Source organism: Pseudophryne corroboree, chromosome 4, assembly GCF_028390025.1.
Source record: "Pseudophryne corroboree isolate aPseCor3 chromosome 4, aPseCor3.hap2, whole genome shotgun sequence".
Lineage (NCBI taxonomy): Eukaryota > Metazoa > Chordata > Amphibia > Anura > Myobatrachidae > Pseudophryne > Pseudophryne corroboree.
This window is the reverse complement of record NC_086447.1, coordinates 298,962,546-298,985,135: the sequence shown is the minus strand read 5'-3', so window position 1 is coordinate 298,985,135 and position 22,590 is coordinate 298,962,546. Positions and strand designations below refer to the sequence as shown.

General features: G+C 44.3%; 1 protein-coding gene across 4 annotated transcripts in view; it reads left to right on the top strand.

Annotated features, from left to right (window-relative positions):
* The window catches only part of PLD1 (phospholipase D1), a 497,457-nt gene extending 475,092 nt beyond the window's left edge, over positions 1-22,365 (top strand). For all 4 annotated transcript variants that reach the window (XM_063916252.1, XM_063916253.1, XM_063916254.1 and 1 more), the window contains 4 exons: positions 7-141; positions 16,916-17,069; positions 17,425-17,542; positions 20,377-22,365. In XM_063916252.1, the coding sequence (XP_063772322.1) occupies positions 7-141; positions 16,916-17,069; positions 17,425-17,542; positions 20,377-20,601 (632 nt within the window). In that variant the 3' untranslated portion in view covers positions 20,602-22,365. The remainder of the gene's footprint in view (positions 1-6; positions 142-16,915; positions 17,070-17,424; positions 17,543-20,376) is intronic.
* The last annotated feature ends 225 nt before the right edge of the window (positions 22,366-22,590 follow it).

Sequence of the window (22,590 nt, the reverse complement as noted above, 5' to 3'; positions counted from 1 at the left end):
TTTCAGTTGGAGATAATTGGCTAAACTACATATCATTCTGTGGTCTCCGAACACATGCAGAGCTGGAAGGAAACCTGGTCACTGAGCTGATATACGTCCATAGCAAGCTGCTTATTGCTGACGATAACACCGTCATAATCGGTAAGAGAATAAGCATGTTTTAGCTAAGCTTCCTGCTAGAACCTGCCATAAATAAAGGTGTGTGAGAAGGTTTGTGAACCAGTTAGAATGTATTTATGTGATGTTCATCTCTGACCTTTTAAGGGTTTAGTGGTCTATTTACTAAACCTTGGATGGAGATAAAGTAGACAGGGATAAAGTACCAGCCAATCAGTTCCTAACTGTCATTTTACAAACCCAGTCTGTGACATGGTAGTTAGGAGCTGATTGGCTGGTACTTTATCTCTGTACACTTTATCTCCATCCAAGGCTTAGTAAATATAGACCCTTAATGTAATATCCTAATTGGTAAAAAAGACAGTGACAGGCAGCACAAAGTGAGTACACTCTCCTGTCTTTATTGAATAAATATACCCACAAACAGTATGCTTTAAGGTTTGACAAATTTAAGAATTAGTGAAAGATAAGACCATGACTAATTCTTTCAGAGTCATTGAATAAATATATTATATAGAATAAATATATTATATATATATTGATCATCGCTTCTAGTTTAGTAGATATGTTACAGAAGCCTTTAACTCATTTCTAGGTTTGGGCTGCCAGCTAAGGACATCGTTGTGTCTAGCTGGCGTGGACAACCCTTGGCACTAGTGCCATAATGTGGCACTCAAGGGTGTCTTGAGTGACACCTGCGGGGTCAGTTACTCTCCTACTACATTCTGCTGCTGCCCCTCTCCTCCTGTTCCACCTCCTTCCTTCCTTTTCACAGGAAACCCTATGAGCACCCCAGACCTTCTCTAAGCGTGGCATACATATCCAGAGAAGCCTGGGCTTCTGGGGAGTGACACTGCCACAGTCCCGCCCATAGTACACATTTCTAAAGAATGTCTTCATCTTTAGCCTGCAAATGATCACCCTAACCTGAGCAAACACTTTTAGTTCATCTATAATTCATCAACTATCTTTTGTAAATGTTTGTATACAGATGTGTCCAGGCACATCTTCCGTTCTATTCGCGGCAAACGAAACCCTTTGCTGCGAATATTGTGCCTGCGACTGTGCGTTGGTACATACATATGTACCCGCTTTGCACGCTGTGAGTAGTCATGGCAGCATGCGTGCAGTCGCTGTTGCAATGTGTTTGCACGCGGCAAGTACAAAATTGCACAATAAACAATAACACATCTGTATGTTGTAATAGTATTTGCATTACAGAATTAGGGTGGTCTTCTGTTTGCCGGCGGTCGGGCTCCCGGCGCTCAGTATACCGGCGCCGGGAGCCCGGGAGCCGGCATACCGACACTTATTTTCCCTCGTGGGGGTCCACGACCCCCATAGAGGGAGAATAAAATAGTGTGGCGTGCGTAGCGCGCCACCGTGCCCGTAGCGTGGCGAGCGCAGCGAGCCCGCAAGGGGCTCATTTGCGCTCGCCAAGCTGTCGGTAAGCCGGCGGTCGGGCTCCCGGCGCCGGGATGCTGGTCGCCGGGAGCCCGACCGCCGGCCAGCCGTAGTGAACCCCAGAATTATTAGCACATCACGCTTTGCTGAGCGGGGGGAGAGATGTGTGCTGAGCGGTCTGTGCTAGACCGCTCAGCACACATCTCTGGGGAAATCTCCCCCTCAGTACGGCCTTTATATTTAATGAAAGCACATGATCTGATTGTGCTAAATGGTTTAAACAGTATCCAGTCAGTATTTCTTGATAGATACAAATGGTCAGCAGAATCTATAAGTTCTAAAGCTTTGAACAGGAGGCCACATTTATATAGGAAGGAGAATACATTATTGCTTATATTAGGGGGAATTCCTGGTACTAATGGGGGTGCAGTTGCTGCACTCTCGCACCCATGGTGGGGGAACAATTGAATTGATCCGATAAGTGGCCATTACATTTTGGCGCCCACAAAACAATTGAATTCCCCCCATTGAGTCTCTACTTACTGAGCAAGATTGAACTTGTCACCAGGAGGATGTTCTCTATACAGGAAAGAATAGTGTGTGATGATCCCCACCAGACAGACGGGTGTAGTCATACAGTTGACGTTAGGATTAGGCTGCGGGACGGGAGGTATAGGCACTAGAGAGAGGGGTAGGGGTTTGGGCAAGTATTCTCCCAAGACTGCTGCTCCATTAGATGACTCTCTGACCAAGAGCAGGTAAGTCACCGTCAGGAGCAGGCAATTCAATGCTGACCCACCAGGGACAATGTTGAAATTCTAACATCATACCCAGTGGCGTAAGTTTGTCCCAGTTGCCCGGAGGCAAGATAAATATTGGTGCCCCCCTATTTCCTATATTAAGATAAATATGTGTATGTATGAATGTGTGTGTGTGTGTGTGTGTGTGTGTGTGTGTGTGTGTGTGTGTGTGTTTATGGAGTGTTCTGAAAAAAATGTATATACTGTATTTATACATTTAATTGTCTTTTATTTTAAATCACACATTTCTTAGCAGTCATACCCAGGATTAGAACCCATGACCTGTTACACTAACAGCAGACACTTTACTGATAAAGCTATTTGCTCCTGTAAAGGTAGCATGAGAATTCTAACTATAGTTACGTGTAATTGTCAGAGAAGTAACTTCATATAGTTAAAATTCTCATATTTCCTATACAGGAGCAAATATCTTCATCAGTAAGGTGTCTGCTTCCAGTGTAATAGGTTTGTGGTTTCTAATCCTGGGTGTGACACCTGTAAAATGTGTATATTCAGTATAATAAAGAAGGTGTGATTTGTAAGGTGCAGGGACCAGTGAGGAAGTCTGTCACTGAAAAGACAGTGGCAGCTATCAATTAACTTAATTCAATGGTGTCACAGAATGGGAGGAGAGGTGCCCCCCTTTCAGAGCAGGAGTCCGGCGGCAGATGACTCCGTTGCCTCCCAGAGTTCTGCCTCTGATCATACTTGGCATGCACGACCGAAAAGGGTGCATGTCCTTGAGTGAATTGGGGTGTGGTTTCGCACCACATCCCCCATTTTTGTCACTCTGGGGACGTGCCCACCGCTCCACGGGTAGCTGGGCTTCCCTAAGCTTATCTAATGTTCCCCCAGCCTCCCCTTGCCCATGGAACACTGCGGCCCACTGGTGGGACAGCGGGACAGTACCTGGAAAGCCGGACTGTACTGCTGAATTTTAAGTCTGTAACACGTCGACATTTCATCAGTGTCTACATGATGAATGTCGACATATTATACCAAACCATATTATATCAAACCAAACCCACACAGACTCCTGCCGAATGCTGGTGCACTCTTGTGATTTATTGATTGATTGATTGTTACTCATACAGACATCAAATCCAGAAATAATTTCCCTTACTTTATTGGCCAAGATAAAACATGTGCCTTGTCCGGAGCAGTGAGGCACTGACCGGAGCATCCTAAGGACATTCTGAGCAGCTGTACAGGCTGCATGGTGCGTGGCTGGAGTGCCCGTGCTTTAGACACCTTACTGAGTGTGTGCACAGAATTGTGATATTCATGAAGCTAACAGTTTTGATGGTTGCATTTTGCAGAGTAGCATGCTTCCAGAGTGGGCTAACTGTCACAATGTGGCCCATCTGTCTTGAATCAAAGTCAAGTTTAGTAATTAAACTTGACAAACCTGTTATCTGTTCTTTGAAGAACAGAGAGTGCTTTCAAATTAGATTTTTTTTTGGCATTGTCTGTACTGCAGACGCACATATTTAGTCCAAAATATTTCTAATTATGTAGATACTAAGAAGACAAATCAATTTACACATTCCTTTTTTAATCAATATAATACTTTGATTTAACTAGAAAATAGCTCCATGTTACACCTTGGATTTCAGAAATGGAGCCATTGGGGCCGATGGTTTGATTACTACTCTAATTGTTGTGGGTCTGCGCATGTGCAGAACGAGTCCTCAGTTGTCACTCGCAATTTCCCCAAGTCGCCCGCAATATCTGGGAGTGCCAAGGCAGGAGGACTCATATTTTCTGGCCTCATAAACTGGCAGGAAGAGGTCAGTCTAAGTAAGCTTTGGCTGATAGTTGCGATGGTGTTCTGATGCTGCTTCTTTGGAAGTATCAGTAAGAGCTAAGAAGCTGTCAGGAGGTGTCTTTTTCTTCACAGATGCTTAATTAGCATATTAGATACTTGAATTGAAAAGGAAAACTGTTGGGGATAAGGAGTATACATGGTACAAACACAGTCTTACCTGCGCCAGATCCTGTTAGAATCTCTGCCTCAATTAGCTTCCTCTGCAGAGCAGTCACTTTAAGTCGGGTTGCTTTCAGCTAATCGCCATATTCTAGCTTGCTCTTTGGTGGAAGCATTTTTATACCACTCTAATAAAGAGTACACCGATTACCAATAATCCACAGTTTTCTATTTTTAACCACAAAATCCAATTCAAGGGGCAATTAGTCTCACAGCCAAGTCTAAGTTTACTTTGGTCAAACAAAATATTATCTTGTAGATCCCAAATCCTTTGCCAATTAACCTACTACAGTAAGACTGAAAGGCTATAGGTAACATGACCAGCGACTCTATATGTAGTAATTGTATAGCTGCACCATCTACTGTATTAACATGTACTGTATATTGCAACTTCATGAGTCAAGATAAGCTGACCGATTAGTGATTAATACAATATGTAGTCGGATTGACCTGCAAATTAGATCTTGAGATATATTTATTTATGTATGTATATATGCATACATATATGACTGTCAGGGTGTTCGAAGTGTGAGATATATATATATATATATATATATATATATATATAGTTATTTCTCTGACGTCCTAGTGGATGCTGGGGACTCCGTAAGGACCATGGGGAATAGCGGCTCCGCAGGAGACTGGGCACAAAAGTAAAGCTTTAGAACTACCTGGTGTGCACTGGCTCCTCCCCCCACGACCCTCCTCCAAGCCTCAGTTAGATTTTTGTGCCCGAACGAGAAGGGTGCACACTAGGTGGCTCTCCTGAGCTGCTTAGTGAAAAGTTTAGTTTTAGGTTTTTTATGTTCAGTGAGACCTGCTGGCAACAGGCTCACTGCATCGAGGGACTAAGGGGAGAAGAAGCGAACTCACCTGCGTGCAGAGTGGATTGGGCTTCTTAGGCTACTGGACATTAGCTCCAGAGGGACCGATCACAGGCCCAGCCATGGATAGGTCCCAGAGCCGCGCCGCCGGCCCCCTTACAGAGCCAGAAGACAGAAGAGGTCCGGAAAATCGGCGGCAGAAGACGTCCTGTCTTCAACAAGGTAGCGCACAGCACTGCAGCTGTGCGCCATTGCTCTCAGCACACTTCACACTCCGGTCACTGAGGGTGCAGGGCGCTGGGGGGGGGCGCCCTGAGACGCAATAAAAACACCTTGGATGGCAAAAAAAATGCATCACATATAGCTCCTGGGCTATATGGATGAATTTAACCCCTGCCAGAATACACAGAAAAACGGGAGATAGGCTCCGCCCCCTTCTCGGCGGCCTTATCTCCTCAGCACACTGGCGCCATTTTCCCTCACAGCTCCGTTGGAGGGAAGCTCCCTGGCTCTCCCCTGCAGTCACTACACTACAGAAAGGGTTAAAAAAAGAGAGGGGGGCACTAATTACGCGCAGTATTAAAAATACAGCAGCTATAAGGGGAAAAACACTTATATAAGGTTATCCCTGTATATATATAGCGCTCTGGTGTGTGCTGGCAAACTCTCCCTCTGTCTCCCCAAAGGGCTAGTGGGGTCCTGTCCTCTATCAGAGCATTCCCTGTGTGTGTGCTGTATGTCGGTACGTTTGTGTCGACATGTATGAGGAGAAAAATGATGTGGAGACGGAGCAGATTGCCTGTAATAGTGATGTCACCCCCTAGGGGGTCGACACCTGAGTGGATGAACTGTTGGAAGGAATTACGTGACAGTGTCAGCTCTGTATAAAAGACAGTGGTTGACATGAGACAGCCGGCTACTCAGCTTGTGCCTGTCCAGACGTCTCATAGGCCGTCAGGGGCTCTAAAGCGCCCGTTACCTCAGATGGCAGATATAGACGCCGACACGGATACTGACTCCAGTGTCGACGGTGAAGAGACGAATGTGACTTCCAGTAGGGCCACACGTTACATGATTGAGGCAATGAAAAATGTTTTACACATTTCTGATAATACGAGTACCACCAAAAAAAGGGGTATTATGTTCGGTGAGGAAAAACTACCTGTAGTTTTCCTGAATCTGAGAAATTAAATGAGGTGTGTGATGATGCGTGGGTTTCCCCCCGATAACAACTGATAATTTCTAAAATGTTATTGGCATTATATCCTTTCCCGCCAGAGGTTAGGGTGCGTTGGGAAACACCCCCTAGGGTGGATAAAGCGCTCACACGCTTGTAAGGGCTCTACCCTCTCCTGAGATGGCCGCCCTTAAGGATCCTGCTGATAGAAAGCAGGAGGGCATCCTAAAAGGTATTTACACACATACTGGTGTTATACTGCGACCAGCAATCGCCTCAGCCTGGATGTGCAGTGCTGGGTTGGCGTGGTCGGATTCCCTGACTGAAAATATTGATACCCTAGATAGGGACAGTATATTATTGCCTATAGAGCATTTAAAAGATGCATTTCTATATATGCGTGATGCACAGCGGAATATTTGCCGACTGGCATCAAGTCTAAGTGCGTTGTCCATTTCTACCAGTAGAGGGTTATGGACACGACAGTGGTCAGGTGATGCGGATTCCAAACGGCATTTGGAAGTATTGCCTTATTAAGGGGAGGAGTTATTTGGGGTCGGTCTTTCAGACCTGGTGGCCACGGCAACAGCTGGGAAATCCACGTTTGTACCCCAGGTCGCCTCTCAACATAAGAAGACGCCGTATTATCAAGCGCAGTCTTTTCGTGGGCAAGCGGGCAAAAGGTTCCTCATTTCTGCCCCGTGACAGAGGGAGAGGAAAAAGGCTGCAGAAATCAGCCAGTTCCCAGGAACAGAAGCCCTCTCCCGCCTCTGCCAAGCCCTCAGTATGACGCTGGGGCTTTACAAGCAGAATCAGGCACGGTGGGGGCCCGTCTCAATGAATTTCAGCGCGCAGTGGGCTCACTCGCAAGTAGACCCCTGAACCCTTCAGGTGATATCTCAGGGGTACAAATTGGAATTCGAGACGTCTCCCCCTCGCCGTTTCCTAAAGTCGGCTTTACCGATGTCTCCTTCTGACAGGGAGGCAGTTTTGGAAGCCATTCACAAGCTGTATTCCCAGCAGGTGATAATCAAGGTACCCCTCCTGCAACAGGGAACGGGGTATTATTCCACACTGTTGTGGTACCGAAGCCGGACGGCTCGGTGAGACCGATTCTAAATCTAAAATCTTTGAACACTTACATACAGAGGTTCAAATTCAAGATTGAGTCACTCAGAGCAGTGATTGCGAACCTGGAAGAAGGGGACTACATGATGTCTGGGGACATCAAGGATGCTTACCTTCATGTCCCAATTTACCCTTCTCACCAAGGGTACCTCAGGTTTATGGTACAGAACTGTCACTATCAGTTTCAGACGCTGCCGTATGGATGGTCCACGGCACCCCGGGTCTTTACCAAGGTAATGGCCGAAATGATGATACTCCTTCGAAGGAAGGGAATTTTAGTTATCCCTTACTTGGACGATTCCCTGATAAGGGTAAGATCCAGGGAACAGTTGGAGGTCGGTGTAGCACTATCTCAGGTAGTGTTGCGGCAGCACGATTGGATTCTCAATATTCCAAAATCGCAGCTGATTCCGACGACTCGTCTTCTGTTCCTAGGGATGATCCTGGACACAGTCCAGAAAAAGGTGTTTCTCCCGGAGGAGAAAGTCAGGGAGTTATCCGAGCTAGTCGGGAACCTCCTATAACCGAGCCAAGTCTCAGTACATCAATGAAATGGTTCTGGGAAAAATGGTGGCTTCCTACGAAGCAATCCCATTCGGCAGATTCCACGCAAGAACTTTCCAGTGGGACCTGCTGGACAAATGGTCCGGGTCGCATCTTCAGATGCATCAGCGGATAACCCTGTCACCAAGCACAAGGGTGTCTCTCCTGTGGTGGTTGCAGAGTGCTCATCTTCTAGAGGGCCGCACATTCAGGACTGGGTCCTGGTGACCACGGACATAAATATCCTGAAGCTAAGGGCCATTTACAATGCTCTAAGCTCAGCAAAACCTCTGCTTCAAGGTCACCCGGAGTTGATCCATTCGGACAACATCTCGGCAGTCACCCACGTAAACAGACAGGGTGACACAAGAAGCAGGAGGGCAATGGCAGAAGCTGCAAGGATTCTTCGCTGGGCGGAAAATCATGTGATAGCACTGTCAGCAGTATTCATTCCGGGAGTGGACAACTGGGAAGCAGACTTCCTCAGCAGACACGACCTCCACCCGGGAGAGTGGGGACTTCACCCAGAAGTCTTCCACATGTTTATAAAACTCGACAAGTATTGCGCCAGGTCAAGGGACCCTCAGGCAATAGCTGTAGACGCTCTGGTAACACAGTGGGTGTACCAGTCAGTGTATGTGTTCCCTCCTCTGCCTCTCATACCCAAGGTACTGAGAATTATAAGATGGAGAGGAGTAAGCACTATATTCGTGGCTCCGGATTGGCCAAGAAGGACTTGGTAACTGGAACTTCAAGAGATGCTCACGGAGGATCCGTGGCCTCTACCTCTAAGAAGGGACCTGCTCCAGCAAGGACCCTGTCTGTTCCAAGACTTACCGCGGCTGCGTTTGACGGCAAGGCGGTTGAACGCCGGATCCTGAAGGAGAAAGGCATTCCGGATGAAGTCATTCCTATCCTGATCAAAGCCAGGAAAGATATAACCGCAAAACATTATCACCGCATTTGGCGAAAATATGTTGCGTGGTGCGAGGCCAGTAAGGCCCCGACGGAGGAATTTTCAACTAGGTCGATTCCTACATTTCCTGCAAACAGGAGTGTCTATGGGCCTGAAATGGGGGTCCATTAAGGTTCAAATTTCGGCCCTGTCAATTTTCTTCCAAAAAGAACTAGCTTCAGTCCCTGAAGTTCAGACGTTTGTGAAAGGGGTACTGTATATACAGCCTCCTTTTGTGCCTCCAGTGGCACCTTGGGATCTAAATGTAGTTTTTGGGTTCCAAAAGTCACGTTGGTTTGAACCACTTAAATATGTGGAGTTAAAATATCTCACATGGAAAGTGGTCATGCTGTTGGCCCTGGCCTGGGCCAGGTGCATGTCAGAATTGGCGGCTTTATCCTGTAAAAGCCCTCATCTGATTTTCCATTCGGACAGGGCGGAATTGAGGACTTGTCCTCAGTTTCTCCCTAAGGTGGTTTTCAGCGTTTCACCTGAATCAACCTATTGTGGTGCCTGCGGCTACTAGGGACTTGGAGGACTCCAAGTTGCTAGACGTTGTCAGAGCCCTGGAAATATAGGTCTCCAGGACGGCTGGAGTCAGAAAATCTGACTCGTTGTTTATTCTGTATGCACCCAACAAGCTGGGTGCTCCTGCTTCTAAGCAGACTATTGCTCGTTGGATTTGTAGTACAATTCAGCTTGCACATTCTGTGGCAGGCCTGCCACAGCCAAAATCTGTAAAAGCCCATTCCACAAGGAAGGTGGGCTCATCTTGGGCGGCTGCCCGAGGGGTCTCGGCTTTACAACTTTGCCGAGCAGCTACTTGGTCAGGAGCAAATACGTTTGTAAAATTCTACAAATTTGATACCCTGGCTGAGGAGGACCTGGAGTTCTCTCATTTGGTGCTGCAGAGTCATCCGCACTCTCCCGCCCGTTTGGGAGCTTTGGTATAATCCCCATGGTCCTTACGGAGTCCCCAGCATCCACTAGGACGTCAGAGAAAATAAGAATTTACTTACCGATAATTCTATTTCTCGTAGTCCGTAGTGGATGCTGGGCGCCCATCCCAAGTGCGTATTGTCTGCAATACTTGTACATAGTTATTGTTACAAAAATCGGGTTATTGTTGTTGTGAGCCATCTTTTCAGAGGCTCCGCTGTTATCATGCTGTTAACTGGGTTCAGATCACAGGTTGTACAGTGTGATTGGTGTGGCTGGTATGAGTCTTACCCGGGATTCAAAATCCTTCCTTATTGTGTACGCTCGTCCGGGCACAGTATCCTAACTGAGGCTTGGAGGAGGGTCGTGGGGGGAGGAGCCAGTGCACACCAGGTAGTTCTAAAGCTTTACTTTTGTGCCCAGTCTCCTGCGGAGCCGCTATTCCCCATGGTCCTTACGGAGTCCCCAGCATCCACTACGGACTACGAGAAATAGAATTATCGGTAAGTAAATTCTTATTTTTGGACTCAAGGAGCCTGTGCAAATTCCGATAAAAATATTTTTGTCTCCATAGTTCAGAAATAGTCCCTAGATGTACATTAATCCCCCAGAAAATTATATTTATATAGTCATTTTTGGCATGGGGAGCCTGTACACTGCACGTGCTAAGTGTCAAGCTTCTGAGTTTTCCTTTATTGTTCTTCTCCCTGATGTTACACCGAAATAATACGTACCTCAGTTTCTTTTAGATCATTAAACTATACAGTAGTCAAAACGTGATCCAAATTCATCTAGTAGTGTTTGCATGATGCTGGAACGCACAGTCAAACAAAAATTCAGAAAGAAAAATTTTGTCTCTAGTTCATACACAGTCCCAAGGTGTATATTTCTCCAAAATAATTTCTATGTACAGACACATCCGTTACAACTTTATTATAAGTATAGTCAATAACGGACTAAGGGGGTCATTCCGACTCGTTCGCACGCTGTGGTTCATCGCAGCGGTGTGAATGGGTCGGTTCTGCGTATGTGCGGCGGATGCAATGAGCAGGCGCGTCATTGCTCAGCGATGGTAGTCGCTGGGCAATGACGCTGGGAACGAAGAAAGCGGTCGCAGCGCGGACCACAAGAAGATTGGGAGGCGGATTGGGGCATCTAATCACCGTTTTCCAGGCGTGGAGATTAGGGTGCATCAAACGCTCCATGAATTTTTAAAAGTAAGAAAAATTATTTGTCCCCATGCTACATTTTTTAGAATTGTTAAGGATATATTGCATACAAATTTTGAAGAATCTGAGATGATATTTATGTGGCCCACCATGCGCCTGAAGATTAAAGATTTCTATTTATTTTAAATGCAATAACACTTGTTTTCACTTCTCTGATACAAGGACTTAAAACAATTTAGTAGGTTAATGATAAAGTGATTTATTCATTGTTAACAACTAAACAAAGAGATATAAGCAGAATTAGTGACGGAACAGTGAACAACATGTTACAGTTGGCTTATTACAACGTCATAACTCTCTTATTGCTGACCGCTGGGCTTACGTAAGTTTGGTCTCTCTTTGTGATTATCTTCAACTACTTGGAGTACATTTTGATAGTGCTCTTCCTTCTTAGCCGATGATAAGAAGTCTGAATTAAGCTTGACACCACGTTCAGCACAATCATTGACAACATTCAATGCTTGAATATTGGTTTGTGAATTCTGATAAGCATCAGATTCTTTCCATTCACCAATGTCTTTCGTAATAAAATCACTGTTTAGCTGAAGAATGTTAAACATAAACCATGAATCTGTTCCAACCAGATCAGCAAGAGTAGTAGTTGAAGATAGGTTAACTGCTTGAGGAAATCTTGGTTTGCCAAAGCCTGTTCCAAAGCGTTTTTGTGGAACGCTAACTTCTGGATCTGGTTTAATAGTTTGCAATCTGTCAGAGATAGATCTTTTCAGCTCTTCACTTGGTTGCTGAAAAGTGCTAGAGGGATCATTTCTTCAGTGAGATACCAGTGATGGAGCCTGAATGCATGAATGGCACTCTTAGAGATCTGTGGATTTATTTTAGGCCCATGAGGCTTCATGCTGTTCCCTTTCTTTATGTTCTTATGCTCTTAAATCAATGTAAGACACGCATTCATGGCACACATAAAAAAGTTGGCTTCGTTTTGCTAAAGTTAGTTGTTTTGTATAATACAATACACGTGCTTTAGTACCAAGATACAGACAATTTTTGGGTGTGGAGGTGGACCACCTAAGTCATTATGTACATCAAAAAAAATTTGCACAGTTGTTTCTATGCTAAAAAGGAACATTTTAAGAATAGGCACAGCAAATATTCCGAATGTCGGGGCGTTTGATGCACCCTAGTGGAGATCCGAACGCAGGCGTGTCGAGGCGTTTGTAGGGCGGATGTCTAACGTCAATTCCGGGACCTTCATCGCTGGATTCATCATACAGGATAAGTAACTGCAGGGCTAGTCTTGTTTTACACAAAACTTTTTCGAATAGCAGGGCTGCACAAGCGATCGCAGCCTTGCTATGCTAAAATACACTCCCCCATAGGCGGCGTCTAGTTGATCGCACGAGCAGCAAAAAGTTGCTATGTGCGATTAACTCGTAATGACTCCCTAAAGCTGTTTCTGGAATTGTTTAACATCAGTGCCCTAGATCCTTCAAAGCTTGCCGCTATTCCACTACAATTGGATCTCAAAGGAATAACCTTTTATTTTTATGCTTGTTACTTTTATTTGTTTAATTACTGTAATCTACAGTACTTCATTTTATGTTTTTTATGACTAACATATTAATAGCAGCTGTTCGGACATGGGCCCTGATTCAGACCTGATCGCAGCAGCAAATTTGTTAGCTAATGGGCAGAACCATGTGCACTGCAGGAAGGGGGGGGGGTGCAAATATAACATGTGCAGAGGGAGTTAGATTTGGGTGGGTTATATCGTTTCTGTGCAGGGTAAATACTGGGTGCTTTTATTTTTGCAGGTGATTGCAGGTGCGAATGCAGTGAACCGGATACCTCTAAACACTGTCCCGGCATAAATGGACCGGAAGTGATTCCCCGGTCACCCTGTCCATTGCACGTGTCACTCATTGCCTATTCCCATCCAACTGCCTTTTCCTGTCACTTCTGCCTCTCCCTTACCCTCTCTCTATCATCTTCTCCCGGTCACCCACTGCCTTTCTTCCTGTCACCCACTGTCTCTCCATCTCTCCGCATCACCTCTTTCGCTTGTCACTAACTCCCTGTCACCCAGTGCTTCTCCCCATCATCCTCTACATCACCCACTGCCTCTCCCCGGCATTACCCACTTCTTCCACCTGCTACCCATTCCCTGGTTTCACCCACTGTCCACCCCGTCACCCATACCCTAACGTCACCCACTGTCACCCACTGCCTATCCATCTCTCCCCGTCACCCACTGTCTTACCCTCTGTCTTCCCTGCATAACTATCTCCCCATCACCCTCTCTCGCCTGCCACCCTCTGCCGCTCCAAGACATCACCCTCTCCCCATCATACATAAATGGCATTCACACGCCTCTTATTGCAAGGCCACGCCCATCTTTTCCCAGGAGCGCACGCTCCTACAGCACTCATAAACACCCCCCCACCCCACCCGTCCCCTGTCATGGCGCTCCCCTGTCATTTTGTTATGACTCTGCCACTTGGCCTGGCTGAGATTCTGCATGATGGGGCCTTTACAGTGTACAGAATAAGAACTTCTACCAGTGGATCCCAAACTTTTTGGAATCACGGCGCCCTAGAGCATAAGAATTTTTTTCACGGCACCTCCAGGATAAAAGCTTCTTATTGAGAAATTTAGAAAGAAATATTAAATTAAGTAAATTGTGTTTATATGTGATCCATAAGTTCAACTGTGTGGTGAGGGACAAGATTTGCTTCGGTTTGTCCTCTGTTTGTCCACATATGATTGGCAGCCACCAGCACTGGTATTGCCTATTACATTGACCATAAATTATTTTAATTGGTCCTGGACCACCAATCAAAGGCACCCCTGCAAGTGTCCCGAGGCACCCCAGGGTGCCTAGGCACACAGTTTGTGAACCACTGGCTTATACTGAGAATTTCAGCCAACATACTGAACAAAAGAACTGGTACTATGCAGCTATATTTACATATTGACAAGGAACATGTACTGAGAGTTACATCCAACATGCTAAACAAGAGAACTGATATAGTAAAGTGCAAACTACAGAGGGTGTGGTGGCCAAGGGTTGGGAGGTGTGGGGGCCCGTTCTTGCACTTCTGAGATTCCCCTTCTCCTTGAGGCCTGTATAATCACATTACCAGGCCCCCTACTCAAATTTCCCTATGCACTGTTCTGCCGCTACGTACAGTGCATTTCTTTTAACATGCAGAAAACAAATCAAATACTGAGAATTACACCCTCCATACAAAGCAAGAGGACTAGTACAGTGAAGTTATCTGTACATACTGTACAGTTCCCACCTACTGAATGTATTACTCCATTTGACCAGGATGTAGCCCAACCTCCATTCATTGCGTCATATATCTCCTGCCAATCGTCCCGTCTGCCTTGTCCAAGCTCCTCCTACCCCCTGTCAATTGACTATAAACTCTCACAAGCAGGGCATTATGTACCTTATGTCACACATCTCCCCCTACGCATCTACCGATTTGCACATTGTCCATCGTTTATGCTACTGTATCTCTAACTGTATGATTGTTACATGATTTGTATGATGTACTAGTACGGTGCAATTATAGTTACACACAGAAATTGAACACATACTTGCAGCAAGAGAGTACAGGTATTGGCAAATGTTTTTTCAGGGACAAATCTTCAAACCTGTTAATATTCCAATAGGGTAAATGCATAATTATCGTGAACATGCAACAAACACAATTTTCTACTTACTGTTTTGTGCCCATTTTCATCGGTTCTGATGTGTAATTATTAAATTAGTTAATAAGTATTTTAGGTTTTTATATAGGATTGTAGTACAATCTAAATGATGCATTGACCTAGTGAAAAATGGCTTAGCCGTACCTAATTCAGCTACTGTTAACAACAAACCAGTTCTTCTTCTAAACCTGTTACTGTTTGCATGAGAACAGGTATTACAGATGTGTCCTCATACACTGTGGCTTCAGGCACACCAGATCCTGGACCTCTTGGCCTCACCAAGTGTCTTTTTCGATCAGTGGGTTAAATTTACTAAGGTGGGAGATTTTTAGAAATGGTGATGTTGCCCATAGCAACCAATCAGATTCTATCTATTTTCTAGAAGCAGCTAGATAAATGTTAAATAGAATCTGGTTGCTATGGGCAACATCACCAGTTCGAAAAAAGTCCCACCTAAGTAGGTGATTTTAGCCCAAAATATAAACGATATACAACTTAAATGTCGTTATCGTTTATTTTTAGGCTTATATCATGCAGTGTGTATAGGGCAATATTGGTGATCGATGCATGAAGCACGCTCCCGCACACCGGGGGTCATTCCGAGTTGTTCGCTCGCTAGCAGATTTTAGCAGCATTGCACACGCTAGGCTGCCGCCCTCTGGGAGTGTATCTTAGCTTAGCAGAATTGCGACCGAAAGATTAGCAGAATTGCGAATAGAAATTTCTTAGCAGTTTCTGAGTAGCTCGAGACTTACTCCTACATTGCCCGTTTCGTTCCTGGTTTGACGTCACAAACACACCCTGCGTTCGGCCAGCCACTCCCCCGTTTCTCCAGACACTCCCGCGTTTTATCCTGGCACGCCTGCGTTTTTCCGCACACTCCCAGAAAACGGTCAGTTTCCGCCCAGAAACACCCACTTCCTGTCAATCACACTCCGATCACTTCAACGATGAAAATTCTTCGTTCGGACGTGAGTAAATCTACTAAGTTTTGTGCTAAAATACTTAGCGCATGCGCACTGCGTACCATGCGCATGCGCATTTTCGCCTTAATCGCTCTGTTGCGAAAATCGGCAATGAGCGAACAACTCGGAATGACCCCCACCGTTCAGTGATCACCAATATTGAGCTGACATGCAGCTCAACCTGTCAATGTCGGGCTGAGCTGCATGTTCGGGAATGCCATTGGTGACATCACTGAACGATATCATTGAACGATAACGTTGTGTGTACGCACTATATAGTTGAATGCTATATCGTTCAACGATATAATCGTCCATCGCCGGCAATTCCCCATCGTTTAGTGCAGGGGTTCTCAAACTCGGTCCTCAGGACCACACACAGTGCATGTTTTGCAGGTAACCCAGCAAATGCACAGGTGTATTAATTACTCACTGACACATTTTAAAAGGTCCACAGGTGGAGCTAATTATTTCACTTGTGATTCTGTGAGGAGACCTGCAAAACATGCACTGTGTGGGGTCCTGAGGAACGAGTTTGAGAACCTGTGGTTTAGTGTATACCCACCTTAAAGCAACTGAAAGTGACAAAACCACTCTGCTAGAGTGCACTGATCTATGTTATACAGTATGCACCATTTGTACAGTCTGACTCTATATGAAGAAGCTCTAAGTGCTTTCTCATGCCGTTCTGTTCTGTTGTACTTCATCTGCGACTTTGTACGTGTTTAAAACTCATTCCTGTGCAGTTAAAGTTACAGCCCAGTGTCTCTGGTACACTTTGGTGTTTTGTTATATCTGTGAAATTTAAAGAAAAAGATGATATACTACACCACTAGGATCAGCTTAGTCAGGAGGGACATCTCGCGTCATGTAGACACTAGGGGCCAGATGTACTAAGCTTGAAAAGTGATAAATATCACTGTGATAAAGCACCAGCCAATCGGCTCCTCACTGTCATTTTTCAAACACAGCCTGTGACATGGCAGTTAGGAGCCGATTGGCTGGTGCTTTATCACAGTGATATTTATCACTTTTCAGGCTTAGTACATCTCCCCCTAGGTGTATGAGGACACATCTGTATATAGACACTGTCACATGATCCCAGGATGGCATTCCTGTGTCATTACTGCTTTGCTGATAAGACAATTCGTCATTTTCATTCTTACTTACAGGTTCTGCTAACATTAATGACCGCAGCATGATGGGGAAGCGTGACAGTGAGATGGCTGTTGTTATACAAGACACAGAAACGGTTCCCTCCGTCATGGATGGGGAGATTTATCAAGCTGGGAAATATGCCCTGTCACTTCGCATGCACTGTTTCAGGTACACAAAGTCTAAGGCAATAAATAGAACATTCTATAACCTCTCCTTGTCGTGACACTTTTACTGTTAGGCTCAGACAAGTACAGTGTAAGACATCTATAGACTAATGGCTGATAAAATGAGTTCATCATCAGAAATAGTGAATTCATATTGTTTGTCATACCTGATTTCTGTACTGCGAATATCTTATGGTAGAGGTGAGCTCCAGAAATGCTGGGCATTAAATAAGTCAGTGTGTGTGTGTGTGTGTGTGTGTGTGTGTGTGTGTGTGTGTGTGTGTGTGTGTGTGTGTGTGTGTGAATTAATATAGGTATCATAGATATATGATGTGTACTTATGTTATTTTCTATTGTAGGCTTATTCTTGGTTGCCTCAATGACCTCTCAGTCAACATACAGGACCCTGTCAGTGACAAGTTCTTCAAAGAGGTTTGGGTAGCAACAACTGCTCGGAATACAACCATTTTTGACAAGGTGACCGTGTTTATTTGGTTAGGTTTTTAGAAAAAAAATTGTGTACTATAGACGAACAAAACCTTAGGAGAAGGGGTACCATTATCCAAAACTTGTCACCCACCCCTCCTTTCCCACACATATATGCAAACACACACTTGAATCATGTGATCTGCTGATGTGTAGTAGCAGTTAGAATATTCCGTTACTGTACGTGCCTAATTCAATTGCTGGCCAATCTCTCACCCAGCTAGATCTGCACAGCACCACCGCACTTTATGGCAGCGTGATTGCACACAAAAGTGTTAGAGAGCACTTTTGTGCAAATTGGGCATTGATTCGGGTGAAGGGTGTGAGACAGGGAGCTGTTGTCGTTTAAACGCCGTGGCAAGGGCAATTCACACACTTCGTCGGCAATTGAATTTCCCCCTAGGAATCATGTAATGTTACTCTGCAGTAAACTAGAATACCATACTTGTATACTAGATATTGGTTAGATAAGATTTTAGAACTTCCTTTCTCTTTTGAAACAAAAGCAGTAATGCTTCATATACCAACAGATGATATCAGCCAATCAGATTATCCATTTCACACACTGCAGTACAAGCTTCATTAAAGCCCCGTACACATGGGGGAGATGTGTGCTGAGTGATCTATCACTGACCGCTCAGCACACAGCGTGAGTAATCTGCTAGTAATCTATCTAGATTCTGCCTGCGTGCATGCCAAATCTAAAGTCAGCGATAGAGACGCGCGGGCACGGGTCCAGTGTTATTCCTGTATATCAGAGTAGTTCTGCATACCTTTCACAATGGCCAGTCAGTGAGATAGTAAATTGTAGATACAGGGTTATGACTTTGTTAGTATATCACAGCAGCCTGTGCGTTGTATTCTCTCTGTGATACTGGTAAAAGACACTGATCTGGGTAATCACTAGATGTTGTGAACAGTTGATGAACCTATACTGCTAGTCTCAGACTTAAATAACATTCACACGGTGTGAATCAGCCGTCCTTGTTATTTACAGTAAAACAGGCTACAATTCAGTCTTGTAGAAGAAAAGAGAAAGAAGTCTTAATAGCAGTGCATAGGTGACTATGAAATCTGTTAAAGCAGCAATCTTTAATAATTTATTATGTAATAACAAATTAATAAAGATTGTTGTTTTAACAGATTACTTAGGGGCTGATTCAGACCTGATCAGTGCTGTCCGTTTTCGCACAGTAGTGATCAGGTCTGAACTGCGCCGGCGCCACAGTGCGCCAGCGCATGGCAGACAGCCGACGGCTGATGTAGTCCTGCGATCGCATCTGCCTGATTGACAGGCAGAGGCGGTCGCTGGGCGGGAGGGGGGCGCCACCATGTAGGGGGCGGGGTCCGGTCAATGCAGGCATGGCCAGAACATTGGGCGGGTGGGGCCGCGACGGCTGTGTGACCCGGACAGCAACGAGTAGCTCCCTGCCAGCGTGTAGGAGCTGCGCTGGCTGGGAGCTACTCCTGAAGTACAAAAGCATCGCCGCTGTGCGATGCTTTTGTTCTTGTGCGACGGGGCAGGGTCTGACATGTGGAGCGGACTAGCCCTGTGCTGGGCGTCCCCCCGCATGTCAGTGTGATTGATCGCAGATGTGCTAAATTTAGCACAGCTACGATCAGGTCTGAATCACCCCGTAGTTCCCTGTGCACTGCCATTTTAGACTTAATTCTATTTAATTCTGTTTTAAGTCTGGCGGTAGCACATCCAAAATATAGTAAATATTGTACTTATGGGGTGTATATATAGATTAATATTATTAGAATAAATGCACTACTGTACATACCTGTATATCATATTCGGAACTCCAGTGCAGGAAATTGTCCAAAGGTTTTCCAAAGTACTATAAAGATGTGTCTGATGCAGGATTATAGCAGCAGGTTTTTGTATACTGTGTTCTGATAGCAAGGATTTGGATGTCCCCCCTTCCTTTGGAAATGCTGTGTTTTCACCTAGAGTTAAGCTACATGTGGCTAACCAGTTGCTGTTGAACTATAAGAAAAGTTTCCTGTCATGAAAAGCACAAACTGCAGACTGCTGATCATCTGAGCTCATTTTCCTAAGAAGCAAATTCTGTGTAAGACAACATTATATATATATATATATATATATTGTAACACTGTAAGGGTACAAGGTGCCATTTCCTGGGGTAAATGGCAGCACGCAGCAGCTGAGGAAACACACAAGTCCAGTTTGTGGTACAACTGGCCCCAGCCAGTTTTATTATATAGAAAATAAAACAAACACCATAAGAAAATACCTTGCCTGTCCGGCACTAACTAAACACAAGATGTTCCTAACTATCACTAAACAAAAACACAGAGTTCTCCAGTAAACACTGTATAGCTCACTTGTATCAGGAAGCGTGTTTCTCTCACAGAGATCCTGCAGTCTTCCCAGGCAGTCTGCACACATTAATCAGGCTAGAAGCCCTATAAGGCTCTTGCACAGCTGAAAGCCCTGATTAGCCCTCTGTGAGGCCAAAGATCCGAACTGGGCCCAATGTCTGGAACTCACCCTATCTCTCTCTCAGGGCCCTTATCCAGCTTTTCCAGCAAACTGAAAAGGTTCTAACAAAACAAAAGCATTTTCCTAGAAATTTTCATTTTCTAAAACATGTAAGACAAGAACCTGGGACAAACATACCTGCCCTCAAACACTATCCCAGTGTTCTTGTCACAATATATATATATATATATATATATATATATTAGCGTTTTGCTTCTTTAGCACAGTATAACCTATAATACTCGTACAGTATGCATGATGCAGAACTCAGGAAGCGACGAGCATTTACCAATCTACTTATGTCATTTCAAACCAGGTGTTCCGATGTCTTCCCAGTGATGAGGTACACAACTTTGTCCACTTGCCGGAATTCCTTTCCAAGCCAGCACTGGCTGTACAGGACCGTGTGAAAGCACACGAAGAAGTGCAGAGGATCCGAGGGTTCGTCGTACAATTTCCTTTCTTATTCTTATCTGGGGAAAATCTCCTACCCTCCATGGGTACGAAGGAGTCCATAGTGCCTATGGAAACATGGACCTGAAAGGAACTTAATCAAATTAAAATAATGGCAGAATACCGTCTGTTTACTCTAACCAGGTACAGGGATTATACCAGTGGACCCTGAAATACATGTAATTCTTCCTTTCGGATACAAGCTCTGCCCAGCTTGGCATTTGTTCCCAAAGTCAAATATCAAGTACTTTGATTAATTATATTGCAATGTTCTTTTATCATTCTCTGTGCAATAGTTTTTTTTATTATCCAATTTATTTAGATTTAACAAGTCATGTATGTTTTCATCCAGTATATTTACTGTACAGCCCAAATTACTTGTTTATACATGCATGGTATGTTTATTTATACTTAAAGTGAATTCTACAGTACATGTAAGATAACTTGTAGGTGGGTCAATGCTATAATTGGCCTGCAGTGCGCCCTATGCCGGCCCCACCCTCTAAACATGCTGGCCCCACCCCCTAAATATGAGATGTTATATTGTCACCCCTGGAGGGTCCCTTGGAGGTTCCTGGCAGCTTTGCAGTAGTGCTACAGGCCGCAGGGTGCTGTTTAAGGCACACGTAGGGTCCATGGGGCAGCAAAGGCGCCATCCTCAGACCTTGCGCGCTGTGCAACGGCAAGGCTCTCACACCTCTAGTTACTGCCCATGGTGTGGTAGGCACGATATCAAAGTATGCTGAGGACCCTGAAAGTGAATACTAAAGGTTTCTTATAGTTAATGCTGAGACAACCTGTGTCTAGCCAACCTTTGTTGATGGGGCTAGCAGAACATACTGAGAGTTGTAGTTCACTAGTAGTCATAGAGCCTCAGATTTCCTATCAGTTCTATTTGCAATATTAAACACTATCATTCCTTTTGGCAACGCTGCTAAATGCTGTTAGAGAACAGATGGGAATTAAGGCCTATATCTTCTCTCTGATATTTCCTGTTTAAGCAGAATTACTTGTATTCCAGTAGGTGGCCAGCCACCAAATACAAGTGCCAACTACATCTGCTTGTTAGCATATGCCAGGGAATACTACACTTTACTATACAGCATGCCCAAAATAGGACAACCCAATATAAGAAATCTGATTATTGTCATACATGTATTTCTTGAATTACACATGTGGTGTACCTTACACAGCACTGCAGACAGAGGGCGCTGTGCTGTAACATTGAGCCATAGGAACCCAAGGACAATGTAACGTAACAATAGAGAACTTGCATTATAATATAAAATAATGTTTGTGTTGTCTAATTTCTTGTCATACATTTCATTTACTGCTAACAAATACATTGAATTTAGTATTACATTGGTCCTTCATTTTAAGCTGTATGTCTAATCTGGTCCATTCTTGAGTCTATTGTAGATTTTTATTTTTGTTTTTATTTTCTTGCTGTAGTTAAAAAAAATTGTGAATTTAATTGTCGTTTAAAACTGTGAGAACTTGCTGATCCCTTATTTAATTGATGCTCAATTCCGTTAATCGATAAGCCCAGTACTTTTTGGTAGACATGTAATGTGAGATAGATGATATGTATAAATGTATTTTTAAATTAAATTTCAAGACAAATGTAAAACTATAATGTAACATGCAGAATGTATTTTATATGATTGTAAACATGGATCACTTTGTACACGTTAGGTAGAATTTTGTTGGGGTAATGAAAATGCGGTTGAATAGATGTAATTTCCTTCTGTGAAGGGTTATCCACAGTACAGCTACTGTATGTATACAGCATGACTTTGCCTTCCCTTGATTTTATCTATGAGTCACTGTAATTAAATTTTAATTAATTGTTTCAATGAATTTATTTGTTTTTAATTAAATTATGGCAACCTGTTTGTTTGCACACTTGAAAGGATATTTGAGACCTAATGAAACACATCACAACTTTCCTTATTAAATAAACAGTTTGATCCAGAAGAATTGGAATCTAAAGTTTAAGGGGTATATGCAATTGCGGTAGAATTCCCGAAAATGACGAAAAACGGGACATTTTCGCCCCAAAAAAAAATTCGACAAT